This window comes from Armigeres subalbatus, chromosome 3 (genome assembly GCF_024139115.2).
Source record: "Armigeres subalbatus isolate Guangzhou_Male chromosome 3, GZ_Asu_2, whole genome shotgun sequence".
NCBI lineage: Eukaryota > Metazoa > Arthropoda > Insecta > Diptera > Culicidae > Armigeres > Armigeres subalbatus.
Genome location: NC_085141.1, coordinates 243,511,454 through 243,533,836, shown reverse-complemented (window position 1 = coordinate 243,533,836; position 22,383 = coordinate 243,511,454). Strand labels below are relative to the sequence as shown.

Genomic DNA, 22,383 nt, shown 5'->3' with positions numbered 1-22,383 from the left:
GAGGTTGTTGTTTTGATCGTCATATTGCGTGCGTGTTGTATAATTGGCGCTTGAGTTTTGTACCGAATCGTCGTGATTTTATTCCCGTTATTGTTAAAATTGCGTTCAGTGACGATAAAGCCTGTAGCTGACTTCGAAAGAAATTGAATATCAACGACTTGTAATGCCTAAAATTGTATAAATTGGAGAAAAAGAATTCAGTTTGCAACAGTGAAACAAGCATCCATTGTTGTTATTTTCGTCTCATCTCATCGAAACGCTAGCTGTATCCCGCCTGAGTTACCATCTACTTCAAAACAACGCGTTTATTCAGTATGGGTTTTGGTTGTACGAACTGCTCGCTGTCTATCAATGCTTTGCAAGAGCGTGTCGATTGCCACGGGTGCAGTAAAGCATACCACCTAAGCTGCACGAATATGAATCCCTATCAGTGGCGAGTGTGTGTTGAATTTGATAATGTGCTCTGGTTGTGCGATGTATGTCTTTCTTGCTTCCGCAAGCAGCGATCGATATCGATAACGGACAAAACGGTCTTGATGGAGAGAAAGGGCGATAAACAGGAGTATGAGTGCCAGATCGCGCTTACCGTAGATCAACTCCAATCAGAGATATCTGTAATTAAACAGCGTTTCTCTGATTTACAACAATCGTTAAACAGTAACCGCCAATGGAACGAAAGTCTTGCAACGATGCCTTCTACTTCGACTCCTGCCAAAATCTACGAAAAACCCAAGCCTACTCTAAACTACGACGATTCTTCTCGATTGTTAAGGGGTACTAGATCTGATACCAACAAAGCTGGTTCCCGTAGGTTCTGGATATTTTTTACAAAGGTGGCCAAACATGTCTCAACTGATGCCATGCGAAAAATGGTTTGTGATTCTCTGCGACTGAACCATGAACCCGATGTTATTAAGCTAGTGCCACGCTGGAGCAACGTAGAAAATCTGCGTTACATATCCTTCAAAGTTGGTGTTGACTGGACGTATAAGGAAATGGCTACAATGGACTCAACATGGCCAACGGGGCTGCTTTTCAGAGAGTTTGTGAATAATGAAAACTGTTACTGGGAGCCGTGATACAAATTTACATGTTATGTTTTATGTGTAGTAATGCTTTGTTCAATTTGAATATCACTATCTGGTTGTCCTCATTGTTGTTGAAGTATGTCATATAATAATTGAAGTATTTTGTATATATGTAATAGTATAAGTTACGATCATTAGGGCTAAATTGAGCCTGTTGGTCATGAACAAATAAATGAACAAATGAATGAAATGAATGACGTTTTCGAGCCTCCTGGAACGACTTTTCCAAGGTTCTTGTAAAGAGGCTTCCGACCCTCTTGAAATGAGTCTTTCGAGCATCTTGGAAGGAGGCTTTCGAGCCTCTTAGAAGGAGCCTTTCAGGTCTTTAGAAATGAGGCTTCCGAGCCTCTTGAAAGGACGGTTTCGAGCCTCTTGGAAGGACTTTTACGAGCCTCTGGAAAGAACGCTTTCTAGCCTCTTGAAAAGAGGCTTCCGAGCCTCTTAAAAGGAGGCTTCCGAAGCTTTTGAAAAGAGGCTTCCGAGCCTCTTAGAAGGACGTTTCCAAGCCTCTTGAAATTACGTTTCCGAGCCTCTTGAAACGACTTCTCCGACCTTTTGAAAGGAGGCTCCCGAGCATCTTGAAAAGAAGCTTCCGAGCCTCTTGAAAGGACGTTTCCGAGTCTCTTGAATGGACGTTTACGAGTCTCTTTAAAGGATGTTTCCGAGCCTCTTGAAAGGATGTTTTCGAGCCTCTTGAAAGGATGTTTCCGAGCCTCTTGGAAGGACGTTTTCGAGGCTCTTAAAACGACTTTTCCGAGCCTCTTGAAAGGAGGCTTCCGAGCCTCTTGGAAGGACGTTTCCGAGCCTCTTGACATGACGTTTTGGAGCCTCTTGAAATGACGTTTCCGAGCCTCTTGAAACGACTTTTCCAAGGCTCTTGTAAAGAGGCTTCCGATCCTCTTGAAATGAGTCTTCCGAGCATCTTGGAAGGAGGCTTTCAGGCCTTTAGAAATGAGGCTTCCGAGCCTCTTGAAAGGACTTTTCCGAGCCTCTTGAAAGAAGGCTTCCAAAGCTTTTGAATGGAGGCTTCCGAGCCTTTTGAAAAGAGGCTTCCGAGCCTCTTAAAATGAGGCTTCCGAAGCTTTTGAATGGAGGCTTCCGAGTCTCTTGACAGGAGGCTTCCGAGACTTTTGAAAGGAGGCTTCCGAGCCTCTTGGAAGGACGTTTCCAAGCCTCTTGAAATTACGTTTCCGAGCCTCTTGAAATGATTTTTCTGAGCTTTTTTAAAGGATTTTTCCGAGCTTCTTGAAAGAAGGCTTTCTAGCCTCTTGAAAAGGGGCTTACGAGCATCTTGAAAGGAGGCTTCCAAGCCTCTTGACAGGAGGCTTCCGAGCATCTTGTAAGGAGGCTTCCAAGCCTCTTGGAAGTACGTTTCCAAGCCTCTTGAAATGACGTTTCCGAGCCTCTTGAAACTACTTTTCCGAGCCTCTTGAAAGGAGGCTTCCGAGCATCTTGAAAGGAGGCTTCCTAGCCTCTGAAAGGACGTTTCTGAGTCTCTTGAAATGTCGTTTCCGATTCTCTTGAAACTACTTTTCCGAGCTTTTTGAGGACTTTTCCGAGCCTCTTGGAAGGACGTTTCCGAGTCTTTTTAAAACGACTTTTCCGAGCCTCTTGAAAGGACTTTTCGAGCCTTTTGAAAGGAGGTATCCGAGCCTCTTGAAAGAGACTTCCGACCCTTTTAAAGGAGGCTTCCGAGCTCCTTGGAAGTACGTTTCCAAGCCTCTTGAAATGACGTTTCCGAGCCTCTTGAAACGACTTTTCCGAGCCTCTTGAAAGGAGGCTTCCGAGCATCTTAAAAAGAGCCTTTCGAGCCTCTTGGAAGGAGGCTTCCGAGCCTCTTGGAAGGACGTTTCCAAGCCTCTTGAAATGACGTTTCCGAGCCTCTTGAAACGACTTTTGCGAGCCTCTTGAAAGGACGTTTCCGAGCCTCTTGAAAGGATGTTTCCGAGCCTCTTGGAAGGATGTTTCCAAGACTCTTGAAATGACGATTCCGAGCCTCTTGGAAGGACGTTTCTGAAGCTCTTGAAACGACTTTTCCGAGCCTCTTGAAAGGACTTTTCGAGCCTTTTGGAAGAAGGTATCCGAACCTCTTGAAAGGAGACTTTCGACCCTTTTAAAAGAAGCTTCCGAGCCTCTTGAAAGGAGGCTTCCAAGCCTCTTGGAAGGAGGCTTCCAAGCCTCTTGAAAGGAGGATTCCAAACCTCTTGAAAGGAGGCTCCCAAGCCTCTTGAAAGAAGACTTCCAAGCCTTTTGAAAGGAAGCTTCCTAACCTTTTGAAAGAAGGCTTCCGAGTCTCTTAAAAGGTGGCTTCCGAGCCTCTTGAAAAAAGGCTACCGAGCCTTTTGAAAGGAGGCTTCCGGGTACCCTAAAAGGAGGCTTCCGAGTCTCCTAAAAGGAGGCCTTTTTTAAGGAGACTTCCAAGCATCTTGAGAGGAGGCTTCCTAGTGTCTTGAGAGAATGCTTCTGAGACTTTCGAGAGGGGGTGTTCGAGCCTCTGGAAGCCTTTTGAAATAAGGTAGTAGTAGGCTTAAGAGTTTCTTGAAAAAAGGCTATCAATCCTTTATCATCGAAGCTACTGAGCTTTTCGGAAAAAATCTTCATGCCCCTCAAATAGTGGTTCACAAACCTCTAGATTCTTGATTTTAGTCACTTAACTTTTTGTCTTTTAGATCTTTTGTTCTTACTAACTTGTAGTATTCATACACTATGTTGGTTGTAGTGGGCAGAATCCAATAGATTTTTATTTACTGATCGCTATGCATATTAGGTACAATAAGTTTTGGAATCTAAAAATACATAATTCTCAAAACTGTATCAATAAGTTTTATTGGAATTGTAATACATCCGCCATTACGCTTTTTGGTCCAAGGTATCCCCTGAGGCCGGCGAAAGTACCCCCAGGGGTACATGTACCCCAGGTTGAGAACCGCTATGTTAGGATGTAAGCTAAATAAATGAATGAGAAGGTATCAAACCGCTGCTTCCCTGGAGGACTCCGAGGGAGTCAAGCATTGCATGTCAGAGGCGCACTTGGGACGCTTTGTTTTTTCCCGACGGACAACGTGGGAATAAATATATCGAGGAGCATCGTATTTACCATGCAGTTCATCTGTTCATCTGTTATAACGTTTTACCCTTCTCTAGCTCGCGGTAAACTTTTCAATAGCAAGTGACCCCTCGAACTGGGTCTCAAGGTCGGCTTACTACTGGGCAATCGGAGGGGCTTCACGAACAACGTGCAGTTTATTGTCACCTTTCTCGTGTTAGTTGAAAATGAATTCTATTGTGGATGAAAACTATGGATTTATTAAATATACTATTTCTGAAGTATGGGTGGAAATTAATTTGAAAAAACTATTGGCTTTCAATGTGTTGTGGGTGGTTTATTGGAAATTGTGGGATGAGGGACGTATCGGTACTGCTGCTGTTGAAGTCGCGTTGCTGGTGTTCTCGAAGACGATGGACGAGCGCTCTCCGAAGATCTTATAGCCGTCTGGTTGGGCCTCCTGCGGGGTGATGGTAGTAGTCGGAAGGGGAATCTGGTGGATCGTATAGCAGATCGTCTTGACTTGACGGTGCGATCTGCTTCTCACGCTGGCGTCTTCCCTCTTTGGCTCACATCGACAGAGCCCAGGACGACACCGGAATGACTCTGCCGAGAGGGGTCCTCTTTTACGGTTAGGGCAACGGTTCGGGCCCGAGGAATCGCTCCTTGGTAAATTATAACCGCGCACGGCTAGAGCGTATGGTCTTTTACGAATTAGGCGTAGAGGCCAGCTAGGGACCACTAGGCCGATCGTGTGCTTCGCCAACCGTAGGTTGGCACATAAAATGGCTTCGTACCGTGGGGTACTATAAAAGGTGCCGTACTGAACGCAACTAGTCATTAGTTTTAAGTTAATTTAAGTCGGGTTGCACTAAACCATGCACGTACCTGATCGAACTTAATCACACACCCGTATTTCAACCACTCACTCTATCACTAGGACACTTTGAAAAATTACTTCTTTCGATCCGAAGCACACGAACGCCAGAAATAAAGTGATGGATGGCGGATTCTCATTGCGCCTCAATCCATCCCAAGATGAAGTTTTTCTTTATAACCACCCCCTTTTGTTTCAGGATTTGCGCGCGCCTGCATGTCGTGTTATTGCACCCACTGATGTTCATCATGTCTCCTTGTAGCCACACTACTGTTATACAATTCAAATTTACAAAAAACACTAACGCTACTAACAATAATTTTGATTTTTGATTTTATTAACATTACTAACCCAACACTTAACAACCTTAGAAAAGTGACAATAATAAAATACATTTAGCACCTTTTAAAGACTAAAAACCTTGTAACACTTGGACGCTATAAGAGTTACTAGTCAGCCCAAAAGTTTCCATTTGAGAGGTACGTCCCACCCTTTCAGGACGCTTTCCTGGCACCACATAAGTTCCAACCCGGGCAATATGTCCTAACTGACACAGCGTCCCAGGCCTTCCAGGCACTCCAATCTGGATTGCAAACCTTCCTAAACTTGAGTTTTTACCACACGACTGCTCGCTATAGATCATTGGCCTGCAGGAGGTCCCTCGCAGAAAAAAAAACAAGAAGTTCAAAAAAACCTTCCAGTTGTCAGAGTCCTTTTCGGAGATAGTTTCCCACTTAGCGTGGTAAACATCTACCTTCTTCTTTTTCTTCATGGTATTACATCCCTGTCGCCTCGCAGCTTAGTGTTCATTCGGCACTTCCACAGTTATTAACCGCGAGGTTTCTAAGCCATGTTACCATTTTTTCATTCGTATATCATGATGATACTTTCTACCCAAGAGAGTCGAGAAAATTTCCAACCCTACAATTTCCTAGATCGGACAGGGTATTCTAACTTAGCCTGGTCTTACTTTGTAGCCGCGCATCTTACCGCACGGCTAAGGAAAGTCCCCAAAAACGTATAACTACCCTGCGGTAATCTACGGGGTATCATAAAAACGCTAGCAATCCTTCGCCCCTGGAGGTGCAACGTTGCTGAGAAGGACGAGTAAGATTCTAGAATGGCGTTCAATCTACGCAGCAGCCGAAGGAAGTCATGTCGCATGATATTATATTAGCGTTGAGCATCAACCATAACACCAGAAAAACAATAAAGTAACAAGTGCAAACATACAGTATTGAAATGCATTAAAATTCAATATTTATTTCCTTCTTAACATGCTCAACCGAACAACAATCCGTTGATGCCAGACAAGACCGATCCGATCAACGAGGTGCTCTTCGATGCAACGGTCGAAGTAAGACTGGTCAGATTTCCGGTAGCGTAATTCAATTCGGTGATCAGATTGCTCGACACAGAGGCTCCAGCTGCGACGATTTTGGCGATGACGGTGTTTACATTGCCAATGGCGGCCGATAGTTGCGTGGTTGCGGCACTCAAGTCAGAAGTCAGGCTTGAACCCAGAGACGTCAAACCGTTGGCAACGATGGATGCCAAGGCCGATTGGGCATTCTGGATGGCTGTTTGAGCGTTGGACAGAGCCGCAGTCAAGGCGGAAGCGATGGAGCTCGGGGCACTGGCAGCATTGCTCAAAGCGGTTTGGACTGAGCTAATCAAGTTGGCCAGTTGGCTTTGCAGATTGCTGACCACAGTGGAAAGAGTGCTGGCGAGGTTCGAAAGCAACGACGGATGTGCGATGGTAACCTGTCGTTAGCGAAAAGTATAAAAATCAGTTAAAAAATTTAAAATATCTTCCGGAGTCTTGAATTCTTACACCCAGAAGGCAAAGACCAAAACCGATGATCAGCAAATTCTTCATTATGGGACCTTCGTGTAGCTTCAGCTGTCTTATCACAAATGGAACTGTTGAAAGTTAATTCAGATCTCAATATTTATAGCTAGCTTCAAACTCACAGAAGATGACTTGATATTGCAAAAATTTTGTTCCGTCTAGACGTCAATGCTGAAAGAAGTTATTGAGAAATTATTTTTGTTGACGCAAACTTCTAGCGGATATGAATAGGATGTGGATGACTCAATTAGAAACCAAATGTGTGGCATGTGAAACGGTTTGATACCTAAGCGTCTTTTTGTATTTTTTGTTCTGAACTTTGTACCTTCTTATTAAAATACAAGAAAATGAAATGCGTTACTCTTTATAGCTTTGTTTTTGATTATCATCATCAAACAAATGCTTTTTCTTGCAGGCGACTGATTTTCTATATTTTAAGTTATTTTTTAAATCTAAATTAATTCTATTTTTTCGACAAATAGACTATCGCATAATTATCTAGACCCCTGATTAGTTCGATCTGGCGTATGATCTTTATCATGATGAATAAGTTTGCTTGGCTTTTGTTTTGAATGGCTTTTAGTTGTTAATATTATGGCATTTCATTTAAACACCATCAACACTCACGGAGAATAAACGAATTTCGTTACTTGGTATATTATTGAACACCAGTTGATGGATTTTCAACCACGAACCCATTCAACAGACCACCATATTTTTTCAAAGGAAAATTATTACGAGCCCCGAAAACATTCATGCATATAAAAAGTAGCTGCAATGTAAGGTTGAGCAAATTATTCAGGATACTTTTGAGAAATGTTTACTCTTTGTCTGCGAAAAGGATTCAGAATTGCGTAACGATCAATTTCGCAGTATTAAAGTTAAACCTCTACAGTCTACATAAACTTGGTTATACAGTCAACGATTGTCATCGAATCAGTTGCATCATGCACTGTGGAAGACGCTTCAACATTTGCAGAATTACAATCCTTATACATTGTTTCGTAACCGAAAATGGCTTAGTCACTGTCGCGGTTTAAACAATGTGTTCAATTCTTTAAGTAGTGTGCAGAGTCCAGACATCGAAAAATTTCGAAATGGTGTGCTATTGTGTTGGTGTTTTTTTTAATTTGAGGAATCCAATCGTACTATAAATATTGTGTGCAGAAACGGTTTTAATCAGTTCCGTTCTTCAAGAGAGTACAAGCATTCAAAATGAAGAATTTGCTGATCATCGGTCTTGGTCTGTGCCTTTTGGGTGTAAGTACTCAACAGCCGCAAGGATATTTCCAGTTTTTAACTAACTTTTATTGTTTTCGTCACTGACAGGTTACCATCGCACATCCGTCGTTGCTTTCGAACCTGGCCAGCACTCTTTCCACAGTGGTCAGCAATCTCCAAAGCCAACTAGCCAACTTGATTAGCTCAGTGCAAACCGCATTGAGCAATGCTGCCAGTGCCCCGAGCTCCATCGCTTCCGCCTTGTCTGCGGCTCTGTCCAACGCTCAAACAGCCATCCAGAATGCCCAATCGGCCTTGGCCTCCATCGTTGCCAACGGTTTGACGTCTCTGGGTTCAAGCCTGACCTCTGACTTGAGTGCCGCAACCACGCAACTATCGGCCGCCATTGGCAATGTAAACACCGTCATCGCCAAAATCGTCGCAGCTGGAGCCTCTGTGTCGAGCAATCTGATCACCGAATTGAACTACGCTACCGGAAATCTGACCAGCCTCACTGCGACCGTTGCATCGAAGAGCACCTCGTTGATCGGATCGGTCTTGTCTGGCATCAACGGATTGTTGTTCGGTTGAGCATGTTGCTAAATGAATAAATGACGAAATTGAATGCATCCTACCATATTGTTTACAGTTCATACCCTTCCTTCTCCTTTTCCTTCTTCTTCTTTTTCAATGGCTCTATTTGCATTCCAACTGGAACAGGACCTGCTTTTCAACTTAGTATTCTGTTCAAATTTTCTTAGTTATTAGATGAAAGCTTTTCTATGCCCGTTATTACATGTGTCCGGTGTCCGGTCTAGTGTACTTATGTATCTTGTTTGGCAAGTACAATTAATACACTATGTTCAGGGATTCTGTGTTTCTAATTCGCCATCTCCTGCATGTTGGATTGCAGGAGCAATTTGGATGGTCCAGAGTGCCACAAAATTATCTTTCATCTTTCAGGGGATGTAACTAGAACAACATAACACATGCAATCTTAAAATGTCTATTGATCGCAAATATTTATTGCAATGGTCCATTGTTTCACATAAGGTACTCCGGGGCAAGTGAAAATACGGGGTAAGTGGGTACTATGGCTGCCGATTAATCGGTGAACGTTTTTAATAGTAACAATGTTCTAGAAAGGTGAAGCAGAATTATCAACGAATTCGCCTGACACAAAAAAATTGTAATCACAACCATTTGTGGCACCATACTAATGGTATTGTTTAATCATGACTTTAAACTACCGGCAAAATCTATTACTTTTATTTTAATTCAATGGATTTCCAACAAAATGGCCGTTTCTAAATTCATCATTGATGTGGAAAGTGAATATGTTGAGCAATTAAATAATTATGTGACATCGAAAACGATTTAAAAGTTTTAATTAAAGCCAAAATCTGCAATTTTCACTTGCCCTTAAGTTTTAACATACATGGGGCAAGTGGGACATATTTGAAAAACATTTTCGATAGAGCCATTTCACCTGTTTTAAGATTGTTTTCTAGTGAAAAATAACTTCGACACTCATATATTATATGGATCTGAATCAAATGCAGTTGATATCGTTGATTTCGTTGTTAAGAAGTAGTGTACAGTTGATTATCAAATGTGTATTTTACTTTCTGTAAATTCTGTAAATCTTCCTCATGGAAAAGAGCAATGGTCATTACTATGCGAAATTCTATTTATTATACAGTGCAAACAATTTATTTATTCTACAATAGATCAACAGGTTTTTTCTTGTGTTTTGTTGTTAAACATCGCATCAGATTAACAGATTTTCAGATAAATAAAGTGCTTAAGACATAAGTTGACCATTTCGTTCTATTACAAATTTACAACACTGCGCATCGCCTGAATAAAAACGTTTCTTTTGAAATTCTAATTTATGTAATAATTTGTGTTCTAAACAGAGAAACATTCATTCGAAAAGTGAACGAAGATTTGCTCATCTCTTCCATCTAACACATTTGGTAAGAAAGTAAGCTAATGGAAAGCCAGACAATGGCCAATTAAACAATAAACTGGCTGTTGTATTGTTTTCATATCAGCTAACATTGTAATCCCTTTCTTTTTGCAAAAACAAAAGTCTGACAAGTAATAAACCTCCATCCATGATCCAGGTTCACCGTGCTTTGTAAACGATAGCAGTCTGACAAACATGTCATCATTTTGATTATTCTTGTGTCGTCTGCGAAGAAGAACCTGCCCAGCAGCCAGGAGGCGTTTAGGTTTGTGGCCCAAGAAAACTTATTAAGAACAAATCAGTTACGGTTCCGAAGAGCTGGGAGCGTGGATTCTTTTTCAAATAATAACTGAGGAAATGCTAATAGAATATCACGTTGAAAAGCAGACAAGTTCCAGTTGGAATGTAGAGCCATAGAAGAAGCAAAAGGAGATGAAGAAGAAGAAGAAACAATTTGTTCATTCCGGAAATATGCACTGTGTATATCTTACGGTGTCTTGAGACTTCAAGGAGATCTAATGTATATGAAAACTTTAAGTAACAAGAAATGCTATTTCCACAATTGTTGATTGCGAATTCTGAACTCAAGAACAATTTAGAGTGCCTGAAAATTATCTTACATCTTTCAGGAGATGTATTGGGATCAACAGAATACATGTCAAAACATTGAGTTACGAAAAAAGTACGGTAGCATCTATAGAACCCAAGTTATGAACTCAAGAACAGTTTGGATTGGGGGGTCTCCTAGCGTAGTTGGCTATACGTTCGCCTTATAAGCGAATGGTCATGGGTTCGATTCCCAGCCCCTCCACCAAACCTTAGTCAGTCGCCAGAAGCGCAGTCCGTTCGGTGGCGTTTTGGGGAACGCGCCTCACCGATACGGCTGTCTGATGACGACTGACATAACTGTAAGGGTATGCGATAACACACTTTTTACAAACGAAACGAAACGGAACGAAATTTAAAATTTCTATTTTGATTCGAAACGGAACGAAACGAAATATAGATTTACTTTCGAGACTTCGGAACGATACGAAATCAAGATGTATTCAATTCGAAATTTTACGAAACGAAACGAAATTTATTTTTTTTTCCGCGGAATTTTTATTTTGGTTTTACATTATGTATGCAATTCTGATTTCACTTTTTCGAAGTCAAATAACTATTTTGCCACCAATAGAGTTATAATAACAGGCTATTATTAATTCGCCGCGTTCCCGTTTATAAACCATTGGCGATAAGCCAATACCCCCGCATTTGTGCCGCTTTCAATCGAATTCATCCTGTAGTGTGTGTTCCCGAATCTGTTCATTTTTATATCAGTTCGGTTATATATCATAAAGTATATAAAAATATAGAAATTGTGGGATTTTTCCTATATAGATTCAAATTCTGTTGAAAACCTTATTCCACTTAAGACGTATTAAGATTATGTGATTCATATTGTCTCATCAGTGTGATGTTATGGTATTAGGATAACTCTAACTAACTAAAACATTTATAATACTTTTTTCAAATTGGCCTAATTGATTATGACCTTGATTTTTAGAATGGCGATTGTGCTTTTAATTCAAACTATTTTGGTCAACTAATGTACCTATCAGAAAGAATAGACTGCGATCTAGCTGGTAGTAACGTCAGTTGAACAAAATGTGCTGAATAGAGTAAGTATTCTTCTTCTTCTTCTTCTTCTTCTTCTTATTGGCATTACATCCCCACAATGGGACAGAGCCGCCTCGCAGCTTAGTGTTCATTAAGCACTTCCACAGTTATTAACTGCGAGGTTTCTAAGCCAGGTTACCATTTGTGCATTCGTATATCATGAGGCTGGCACGATGATACTTTTATGCCCAGGGAAGTCGAGACAATTTCCAATCCGAAAATTGCCTAGACCGGCACCGGGAATCGAACCCAGCCACCCTCAGCATAGTCTTGCTTTGTAGCCGCGCGTCTTACCGCACGGCTAAGGAGGGCTAAGGAGGAGGAATAGAGAGAGTATGAGACGTTTTAAATTTCAAGGTCAAATTCCGTTCCGCCTATTTGAAAAAAGTTCCTACATATGTCCTCATCTGTACGTATACGGAGATAGAGAATTGATAATAATAGCATACATTCCTTTGCAAGACCATGTGTACCTTTTTAAAATTCACAAAGATATGTTTTTCACAAATGTGATCGCAAAATTTTACTGCAGCAGTTTGCCAGGGCATGAAGAAATAATTTTTGATTCTCCATACAAAAAATTGTAAGAAAAGGCCATCATTTCCATCCAAATTCAATCTTTTTATAGGAGGCTCAGATACCCATACTGCCCATGATAGCATATTTGCAACATTTGTATTTTGGTTGATTTTGTAAATTGTTTGTCAATCCTTCCAATCATTTCCAGCTTACCACAAATAAGCAAGATAGTGAAGACTATTTTACTGTTGTGGGATTAGATGCAGTAAATTGAGCTTTCTGAACGATTCACAGGCATTTTACAAATTGAACAAAAATGCAAGTGTTACAAATATGCCAGTGGCGGACACATAAGCCATTTAATGAAAAACTCACTAACTATACGGATTATGTTAACTGGTATACTATATACACAAAATATGATCATTGATGATTCATACAAACTATATATGAGCATTTGAACACGTTTTGCGACAATGTATTGACGAATTTTGATGAAAAATTACGCCGTTCAGGAAAGCGTACCCTAGTACCGGACACTATTGCATCTTGTTCAAATATCACCATGTTGCTATTACATGAGTAGAGACATCATTCGGAATAGTAATATTTTTCACTTGCTTTGTTTTGAAGATATTAAAATTTGTTTGTAGAGCTTATTCGGCTCTCCAGCTAAATTTCTTACATCCTACTCCTAATTCCCACCTTTTTCAAAACCATCTTCAAATTGTGGTTCTACTTATTTCTGTGGCTTCCTGATACCTTTGTAAGAAAAAAGCAATCGAATTGAAGTAAGTTTTACAAAACAGGTGTAAAAATTACTATTTGCTTACATAAGAATCTCACTGTCTGGACAGCTGGGGGACAGCTGCCGGATAGACGAAATTGATTTTTCACCACAATTACATGACATATATAACAAATCATGATCATTATTCAAAATATGGCTTATATTGACCATCTCTACATGTTGATAAGAAAATTATTTTGAGCTTTTTAGTGGAATGTTTTCACCTGTCATAAGACGAGTTTATACCATCCCATTGAATTCCACCACTTAATTGTATCTTGACAGATACGTATTTCGACCTCAACAGTAAGGCCGTCTTCAGTGTCTCGTACTTGACTCGACTCGAGTCGAGTCAAGTACGAGACACTGAAGACGGCCTTACTGTTGAGGTCGAAATACGTATCTGTCAAGATACAATTAAGTGGTGGAATTCAATGGGATGGTATAAACTCGTCTTATGACAGGTGCATCTCTACATGGTTAGAATGCTTCCAAACGAATTTGATCTTGTTGATTCAAACCTTCTAAAATAAGGTAAAACAATAAAATTTTGAGCATTTTTTCATAATTCCAATCTTGTACAAAACATTCAACCTAAAGATCTAATTTTTCTTGCAAATAAAGGACTTTGAAAAAGTATTCCTTTGCACTTCATTAGTTGGTGGGAGGGCCTCTGCAAGTTTCGTTTTGAGAAGTGTCCAGTATTGGGAGGTGTCCGGCGCTAGGGGATCTCCCGCTATGTATGTTTCGATAATTCGCCGAATATTGACTGGTGTGTGAAGTATCTTCAATCTTCTGAACTGTTTATTTTTACCTATAGATAAGATTCCAATTGGTGTTTGAACGTAAAATGTTGCATTTTGTTATCTTTAGTGCCTCCTTAACGCTTAAGCGGTGTTTTCCCATGCTCTTAAACCAGGTTTGCCTAAGAAATCGACTTTTAATAAGAAAAAGGCGTTCAAAAAAGACTTCACTAGGGCCCTACGAATTTGCTCTTTCACGGTTTGCCTCTTTGACAAATCTGACCTGATTCATATCTGATTACATTTACACTCTATTTACACATTGAGTCGGATAACTTTTGTAAAAACTAGGACAGAATAGTTAAAGATACTTTTCGTTTTCCGTTAGATATTTCTAACAAACCACTGAAAACGTTTTCTTCTTCTTCTTATTGGCATTACATCCCCACACTGGGACAGAGCCGCCTCACAGCTAAGTGTTTATTAACCCTCTCTTTCCCACGACTTTTTTCAAAGATTTCAATAGGAAGGAATCATCTATGGAAAAAATGCTAGAACAAAAGTTATTTGGCATAGCTCAAATTAGAGGAAATTGAAAAAAAAGTTTTTGATTGTAAATGTATACAATTGTTTTCAATAGTTTCACTATTTTTACTCAAAATTGATTATATTTGCAGTCTAATGAAACCATAAAGTTGTGTCAAATACAGCTCTTTGTTGTTGAAATAATTCGAAGAATGTTGGAAGGTGCAAAATTTGATGGAGCTACCATGGGGAAGGAAAGGGTTAAGCGCGTCTTACCGCACGGCTAAGGAGGAGCCCCTGAAGACGTTTTATAAAAGAAAAATAAATACGCATTTGTTGACATTATATAGTGAGCGTTAACAGAAAAATGTGTTTAACATAACGAATTGAAAATAGTATTATGATTTTGTTCAGCGGCGCAGCCAAAATTTTTGATAATATAAAGTATGTCTTAAGTTTAAATTTGTCTCGAAATTCCGCGGAATTCCGTTAAATTTCGTTAGAGGCTAGTTTTTTCTAGCGAAATTTTTGTAATTTTACGAAACGAAACGAAATCAAAAAATCAGATTTCGCCATGCTCAAATTCCGCGAAATTCCGCGGAATTTCGTTTCGAACCACCTGAAACGAAATTTTTCGAAATACCGCATATGCTTACTTAACTGTTCTTCTCGGAGGCACTCCTCCAACGTACTTCGATTTATGGCAACCGAATAAAGCAACGATCACTGGATTCACCACATGGACAAATGAAAAAACAATGGACACGCGATGATACGGACCTGATACGGACTGGCAACGACAACGATGACGAATTATAGACATCTAAAAATAAATTATGTGTGGATTCTGTAGAGCAAAGTACCACAGTAGATCACGGCACAGTAGCGGCTAAGAACACAGAGTTACTTACTTATGGATCCTGTACACCTCCGGTGGTGCAAAGGGCCGACTTGAAAGATCTCCATCCTGAGCGATGCCCGGCTATCGCTTTAACCTGTTGCCAGGTTAGATTTCGGTCGACTTCTTTTATTTCTTTATTGAGGCTTCGCCGCCATGAGCCTCTGGGTCTGCCTCTGCTGCGATGTCCCGCTGGGTTCCAGTCTAATGCTTGCTTACAGATTTCGTTTCCGCCCCTACGTAGAGTGTGGCCGACCCAGCCCCACTTCCGATCCCGAATTTCTGTTGTTATCGGCCTCTGGTGACAACGACGATGGAGCTCGTTGTTTTGAGATCCAGTTGTGAGGCCACCAGGCCTGAATTATATACCGCAGGCATCTGTTAATGAACACCTGCAGCCGTTGAGTGTTCTCCACTGATACACACCATGTTTCGCTAGCGTATAACAGCACAGATTTCACGTTAGAGTTGAAAATTCGTATTTTGGTGCGTTCACTTATCTGCCTGTTTTTCCAGATATTTCTTAAACTCGCAAAGGCAGCCCTTGCTTTCTTGATCCGTGCGCCTATGTCGATCTTGGTACCGCCGTCTGACGCCATTTGGCTACCAAGATATTGGAAGCTTTCAACATTCTCCACTGGTTGCCCGGCTACTGTGAAACTGGAAGGAGTCACCGTGTTTACATCCAACGATTTGGTTTTGTTGACGTTGATGACTAAACCTGCCGAGGAGGAGCGATCGGCAAGGTCGTTGAGCTTACTCTGCATATCAGAGCGCCGTTGCGCGAGTAGTGCAACGTCATCCGCCAATTCGAAGTCGTTTAGGTGCTCCACGGTTATAGGCTGCCATAACAGCCCGCGGTTTGGTTCACGGTCAATCGCATCTACCAGAATCTCATCGATTACGATGAGGAACAGTAACAGTGATAGAATACATCCTTGCCTCACACCAGCTACGACCCGGATAGGGTCGGACAGGACCCCATTGTGCAGCACTCTACACGAAAAGGCCTCGTACTGTGCTTCGATGAGGCCGATGATTTTCTCAGGAACCCCTTGCGTCTCAGGGCGCCCCACATATTCTCGTGATTGAGACGGTCGAAAGCTTTTTCGTAGTCAATGAATACCAAGTAAAGGGACTCTTGGAATTCGTTGACCTGCTCCAAAATGATGCGGAGCGTGACAATATGGTCCACACAGGATCTTCCGGCACGGAATCCGGCTTGCTGCCGCCGGAGAGTCGCATCGATCTTCTCCTGAATCCGGGCTAGGATAATTTTGCACAGAACTTTGAGAACGGTACACAGCAACATAATGCCTCGCCAGTTATCGCATACAGTCAGGTCACCCTTTTGGGCACCTTCACTAAGATACCTTGCATCCAGTCGACCGGGAAAGTTGCGGTGTCCCAGATATTACGAAATAAACGATGCAGTAGTTGAGCGGATGTCATGGGGTCAGCTTTGAGCATCTCGGCTGATATGCGGTCGACCCCTGGGGCTTTATTCGATTTCATGCTTTGGATGGCTGTTTGAATCTCTAGCAGTGATGGAGCTTCGGTATTGACACGTGTTATACGTCGGATCCTAGGCAGATCATGCCGAGGTGGTGATAGCCTGGTTGGCACTTGAAAAAGTTGTTCGAAGTGCTCGAACCAGCGTTTCAGCTGGTCAGTTGGGTCGGTCAATAACTGATCATTCGCGTCTTTCACAGGCATCGTTGCATTCATCTTCGCCCCGCTTAAGCGTCGTGAGATATCGTAGAGGAGGCGAATGTCCCCGGTTGCGGTGGCTCTTTCTCCTTCGTCGGCCAGAGAGTCTGCCCACGCTCGCTTGTCCCGTCGACATAAGCGTTTTACTTCCTTCTCAAGAGCCGTGTATCGTTGACGGGCTAAGACTTTGGCTCCTCTGGTTTTCGATCGCTCTATCGCGGCTTTGGCTTCTCTTCGCTCCTCTATCTTCCTCCAGGTCTCATCGGTGATCCATTGTTTTCTCTGGGTGCGTAGTTCGCCCAGATTGTTCTCGCTGGTGGCGATGAAGGCATTCTTGATGGCGGTCCATTGGTCTTCCACGCTGCCACCTTCCGGAATATCTGCAGCACGCGTCTCCAGTTCTTCAACGAAGGACCGTTTCACCGTGGCATCTTCCAGTCGGCGTGTGTTGAATCGTCGTCCAACTTTTTCCTCCTGCCGACGAATCCGCGCAATGCGCAGGCGTATTTCGCCGATGAGGAGGTGATGATCAGACGCGATATCGGCACTACGTTTATTCCGTACATCAAGAAGGCTCCGTTTCCATTTTCGGCTGATGCAGATGTGGTCGATTTGATTTTCTGTAAAGCCGTCACGGGAGACCCACGTGACCTTGTGAACCGGTCGATGAGGGAAGAGCGATCCCCCGATCACCATGTCGTTATTACCACAAAATTCTGCGAACAGCTCTCCGTTTTCGCTCATTTCTCCGAGACCATGGCGTCCCATAATGCGCTCATGGTTCGAGTTGTCGGATCCGATCTTCGCATTGAAGTCGCCCAAACAGATCTTGATATCACCCTTCGGAATTCTATCTACGACGGCATTGAGTTGACTGTAGAAGTTCTCTTTGTCTTGCAGATCGGCAGCATCGGTTGGCGCATAACATAGGATTATAGTAAGGTTTCGGACCCGTGTTCTAAATCTGGCAACGATTATCCTTTCACTTATAGGTTCCCACTTCATAAGCGCAGAGTGTGCCTGAGCGCTTAGTAGGAAGCCAACTCCGCGATGCCGGGGAGCGTGTTCACCTCGTAAACCAGAGTATAGCAGAACTTGTCCCGACGGCGTTCTGTGTTCTCCAAAGTTTGGCCAACGGACTTCACTCAGTCCCAGGATCTCAAGCTTCATGCGGCGTGCCTCATTGGCAAGTTGTGCCAATTTACCCTGCTGGGCTAGGGTTAAAACGTTCCATGTTCCTATTCGTGTCCGTTGTTTCGCGCTAAGAGTCGTCGCCGTAAAATCAGTCCGTATTCTTTCATTATCGGATTCTCGAACAAATTGATGTTTCGGGAACAGTAGGTTGTTGGCCCAAGGTTCCCTATCCACCGGGATGGGGCTGCCATCTTAGGTATAGCTTCCGGGGAATAGCATTTCATACTCAGCCGCTGAATGCCAGAACAGACGCTGTTGGAGCCGCACCTCCTTGGTGAACAGACGCTCGGCCAGTCGGGTCAAATTTGTTTAAAGTCCCACCCAACACCAGGACTAGGCTAGTGCGCTTTGAGCGGCACACGGTCGCTTTGATAGGGCCTGCTTGGGGACACATGCAGCTTTTTATAGAAGTTCAACAGAGCCCACTGTCGAACCCCACCACATCCTAGGCAGACCCCACAGTACGCACCCTCTCACTCTAGCTGATGTCAGAAGGACAACAGTGCCCAGGCTGCACTACCAGCTAAGTACGCAACCCTTAGCTGGCGGTCAATTGTCATCGGAAGACCCGTGGAAGCGTGAGTATTGGAACTTGTGAGGACCAGAGCTATGTTAGGCGCCCCTTCCCGGATGTCAACTCACCATTTCGCAGCCCAAGAACACAGAGTGCCTACCAAAAAAATATACGAATAAAAAAAAAGTTTGGATCACCAAGGATATCCCAAAACCATCTAACATTGTCTGTTGATCTTCTGAAAAATGTTATGGATATGGATGAATACATATCCAAATTTGAGCTCCAGAAAAGCTTGTTAGCAACAGAAAACTTCTAGTCCCGAACTCAACGATTTTTTTTCTTTTTTGTTCGGGATGAACCACTGCGTCCTTTTCATTGAACTTTTGTAGTATACCCGTGTCATCTATTGAGAAGAAATGAAGTAGTCGTTTTTTATTCAGATATTTTCTCAAGCTTAATGTAAGGCCTCTTTATGTTAAGATACCGCAATTTATACCCTTCGAGAAATGGCTTATACCAACTCTCAAAGGAGCGTCCCTTAATCAGTTTCGGCTCAACAATAAGTGGGATAATATTGATTTTGGCCATGCATCGGTACTGAAGTTCTAACATATTTTTGCTTCTTCTTATGAGTTCCGAATTTGTGTTGTACAGAGATCATTGCGTTCTGGCATTGCTGAATCTCACCTTTACACAGAGCTCTAATCAGTCAGAGGGTTCAGCAGATCCACCAAATTCGTATCCGCTTCTTTCCTAATTAATCAGCGCTCTGGAGTAGGGCAGTTCAAATTTCAAAAATGTTTGAAAATTCCAACTCCCATATGTCTATTAGCATCATTTTGATAATATAGGAGCCCTGACAAAATTTCAGGCAATTCGGAGGCCATTTAGGGGTGGCGCGAAGTCAATTTATGTTTATATGGAAATTTGTATGGGAGAAACTTAAAATTTATTCAAGTCTCCCTACAAGTGTCAAATCGTGATGAATTCTAATAAACATCCCCAACCTCCCTTTTTGGAATCTATATAAGTGAGACCTCCGGATAACACATTAGTTATGAGTGGATTGAACGGTTCTATTGACAGTGTGAATATGGGATAAATGGCTAAAATGGTGTAATTAGCCTCAACGTAGCAGTGGAAATATAAATCAAAATAATAAGTTACCCACTGGTTGAGCTCGAATAGATTCCAAAAATGGAGGTTGGGGATGTTTATTTTAATTCATCACAATTTAAGAATTGTAGGGCGATTTCAATAAATTTTAAGTTTTTCCCATACAAATTTCCATATAAACATAAACTGACTTCGCGCCACCCCTAAATTGCCTGAAATTTTGCCAAGGCTCCTATATTATCAAAATGATGCTAATAGACATATGGGAGTTGTAATTTTCGAAAAATTTTGAAATGTGAACTGCCCTACTCTGGAGCTTGAAGATTGAAGACGTCGGCTTCGAAATCAGCCTAAGATTGAGTTTTTATTTTAAATTATAAGTTTTTATAATTTACTCCATTGACACCATCCAAAAATAGGAAAAGATGGGTCATCTAGAAGCAAATTATAGTCGTTCCATACTCTTCCGACCATCACTCGTAAGTATTAACAAGAATAGTAAGAACTAGAGCACAGTGTGGTAAATCTTACTCCGTAATGCACCACGAAAAAGTGTCTAGCCAGCATCTACCCAGGCTCCGTGCCTGGATAATTGTCTAACTTGCCTGGATAATTGTTTCACCACCCAAGCCATTCATCCCCTTGGCACGGCTCACCTGATACCTTGGGATTCGGGGTCAGGGACGTCATATTGTCAGCTTCAGTGTTGTACCGAGCCTGGCGATATGACTGGATTAACACCGCTTCGTACTACTTCAGAGTATCCATATCCCAGCGTAACGAGATGAACTCAACGATAGTTTGGGTGACCGTTTGGATGATTGTATGACATTTGCCAGAATCAATTTACCAGAATGATTTTTGCCAGAAACCCGTCTGCCAGAATGGACTATATGCCAGAAAGCCATTCCCCAGAATAGACCACTTGCCAAAATGTTATTTGCCAGAATGTACCATTCCCCAGAAATAGTAAAACTGGAAATTCCGATTATTATTGGTGGTTAAAGAATATTGACGACGCCCACAGGGTTGTTCGCTGGACCGAAGGTTTTTCTTCACCGCAATAAACGGCAATCAGTTGACTAAATGAGTGTGAACTTCTCGGAAAACACTACTTTCTTTGTTCTTTAACCAGAACGGAGTTTAGTAGCACATTTCCACTCCTTGTGTGTCTTACACTTCGAACCGAATATTGCTTTCCCACTTTTCGGATTTAAAGTCGCGGATAAGCACTTGCTTTCGGAATTGTTAGAGACGATTCGAATTTAGGGTGGAATTTGTCGCGCACGATCGTTTATTCTCAATCGTATAGATCGACGAGGTTGGAATGTACTGTCTCTTAACGAGATGATCAACGGACTCATCGGCTATCTTAATGTATATGGATAGTGGTCAGATAGGAACATTATCTCTTCTCTCGTATTTCAGGCAATACATTTGGCTTATAGAGAGAAGTATATAACATGGCAAGTTACATATGTATAGAAGTAGTATAAATTCACAGCATTAGGGTGATAACAAGAATATTAGATCGAACTTATCTAGCAGATTCAAATCATAGGCTTATACATTCCGGCCACCTTTTGAAATAGCTTATTTCAAATCATCTTAAACACTAACACTTCTGTATCTGGCTGCATGAAGCTGAGAGACTCTCATCGCTTCTCTGTTGACAATGATCGAGTTCGGCGATGAGTCGATGTGATCGAAGACTGGATGATGTACATAGCAGTCGTGATGTGGAGCCGTGGCCTCGGTGTTGTCGTCCGAAAACAAAAAAAAGACCAGGTAGATCATTCGGGTGGATTTAAAATAATGGAACGATAATTACCTGGTTTAAAATGATATGCGCCTCGAGCTAGTTTAGCACTGCTCTACTGTTGGTTTTCGGATGCACCGGATGGCTGATGAGTTTCGGTTGGTATTGGCAGCAGGGCAATCCGCGCGACAGGCCGCACGACGTTTTCTGAGGAAGCAGTCTTCAGGGGCCCTCCTTAGCCGTGCGGTAAGATGCGCGGCTACAAAGCAAGACCATGCTGAGGGTGGCTGGGTTCGATTCCCGGTGCCGGTCTAGACAATTTTCGGATTGAAAATTGTCTCGACTTCCTTGGGCATAAAAGTATCATCGTGTTAGCCTCATGATATACGAATGCAGAAATGGTAACTTGGCTAAGAAACCTCGCAGTTAATAACTGTGGAAGTGCTAATTGAACACTAAGCTGCGAGGCGGCAATGTCCCAGTGGGGGATGTAATGCCAATGAAGAAGAAGAGTCTTCAACGTGACCACTCTGACGATGCCGTCCTTCCCTGGGTGGACCTTAACTATTCTTCCGAGGGGCCACTGGGCAGGCGGAAGGCAGTCATCTTTGACCACGACGAGTTGTCCAGGTTTCACGCGTTTTGAGGTTTGGCAGCCTTGCATAGCCCTGGACTGCAACTGCTGCAGGTATTCCGGGTACCATCGTGACCATATTCGTTGCGGATGGCGCTGGGTTTGTTCGTAATGGTGGATTCGGTTTTCAGGAACGTTGCTTGAACTAAATTCAGGAACAGCTTGGAGATTGGAGCCCACTATGAAATGTCCAGGTGTCATCGGACGGGAATTAAGGGACATTTCCACCTGTTCCAAAAGGGTGACAGATCTTCGTACGA

General features: G+C 42.3%; 2 protein-coding genes across 2 annotated transcripts; one reads left to right on the top strand and one right to left on the bottom strand.

Annotated features, from left to right (window-relative positions):
• Window positions 1-6,292: 6,292 nt before the first annotated feature.
• On the bottom strand, window positions 6,293-6,909 carry LOC134222374 (uncharacterized). The gene is made up of 2 exons (XM_062701531.1): window positions 6,846-6,909; window positions 6,293-6,775 (listed from the first exon to the last, which is right to left on the bottom strand). The coding sequence occupies exons 1-2, from the start codon at window positions 6,888-6,890 to the stop codon at window positions 6,293-6,295; spliced, it is 528 nt and encodes a 175-aa protein (XP_062557515.1). The 5' UTR covers window positions 6,891-6,909.
• A 1,150-nt stretch (window positions 6,910-8,059) lies between these two features.
• Window positions 8,060-8,718, top strand: LOC134227503 (uncharacterized). The gene is made up of 2 exons (XM_062709045.1): window positions 8,060-8,123; window positions 8,193-8,718. The coding sequence occupies exons 1-2, from the start codon at window positions 8,079-8,081 to the stop codon at window positions 8,673-8,675; spliced, it is 528 nt and encodes a 175-aa protein (XP_062565029.1). The 5' UTR covers window positions 8,060-8,078; the 3' UTR covers window positions 8,676-8,718.
• Window positions 8,719-22,383: the final 13,665 nt, after the last annotated feature.

Excerpts from the sequence above, each read along its gene's own strand:
- LOC134222374 (XM_062701531.1), bottom strand. The coding sequence starts at position 6,890 with ATGAAGAATTTGCTGATCATCGGTTTTGGTCTTTGCCTTCTGGGT. Across the intron at positions 6,776-6,845 it reads TTGGTCTTTGCCTTCTGGGT|GTTACCATCGCACATCCGTC; the intron begins GTAAGAATTCAA and ends CGCTAACGACAG.
- LOC134227503 (XM_062709045.1), top strand. The coding sequence starts at position 8,079 with ATGAAGAATTTGCTGATCATCGGTCTTGGTCTGTGCCTTTTGGGT. Across the intron at positions 8,124-8,192 it reads TTGGTCTGTGCCTTTTGGGT|GTTACCATCGCACATCCGTC; the intron begins GTAAGTACTCAA and ends CGTCACTGACAG.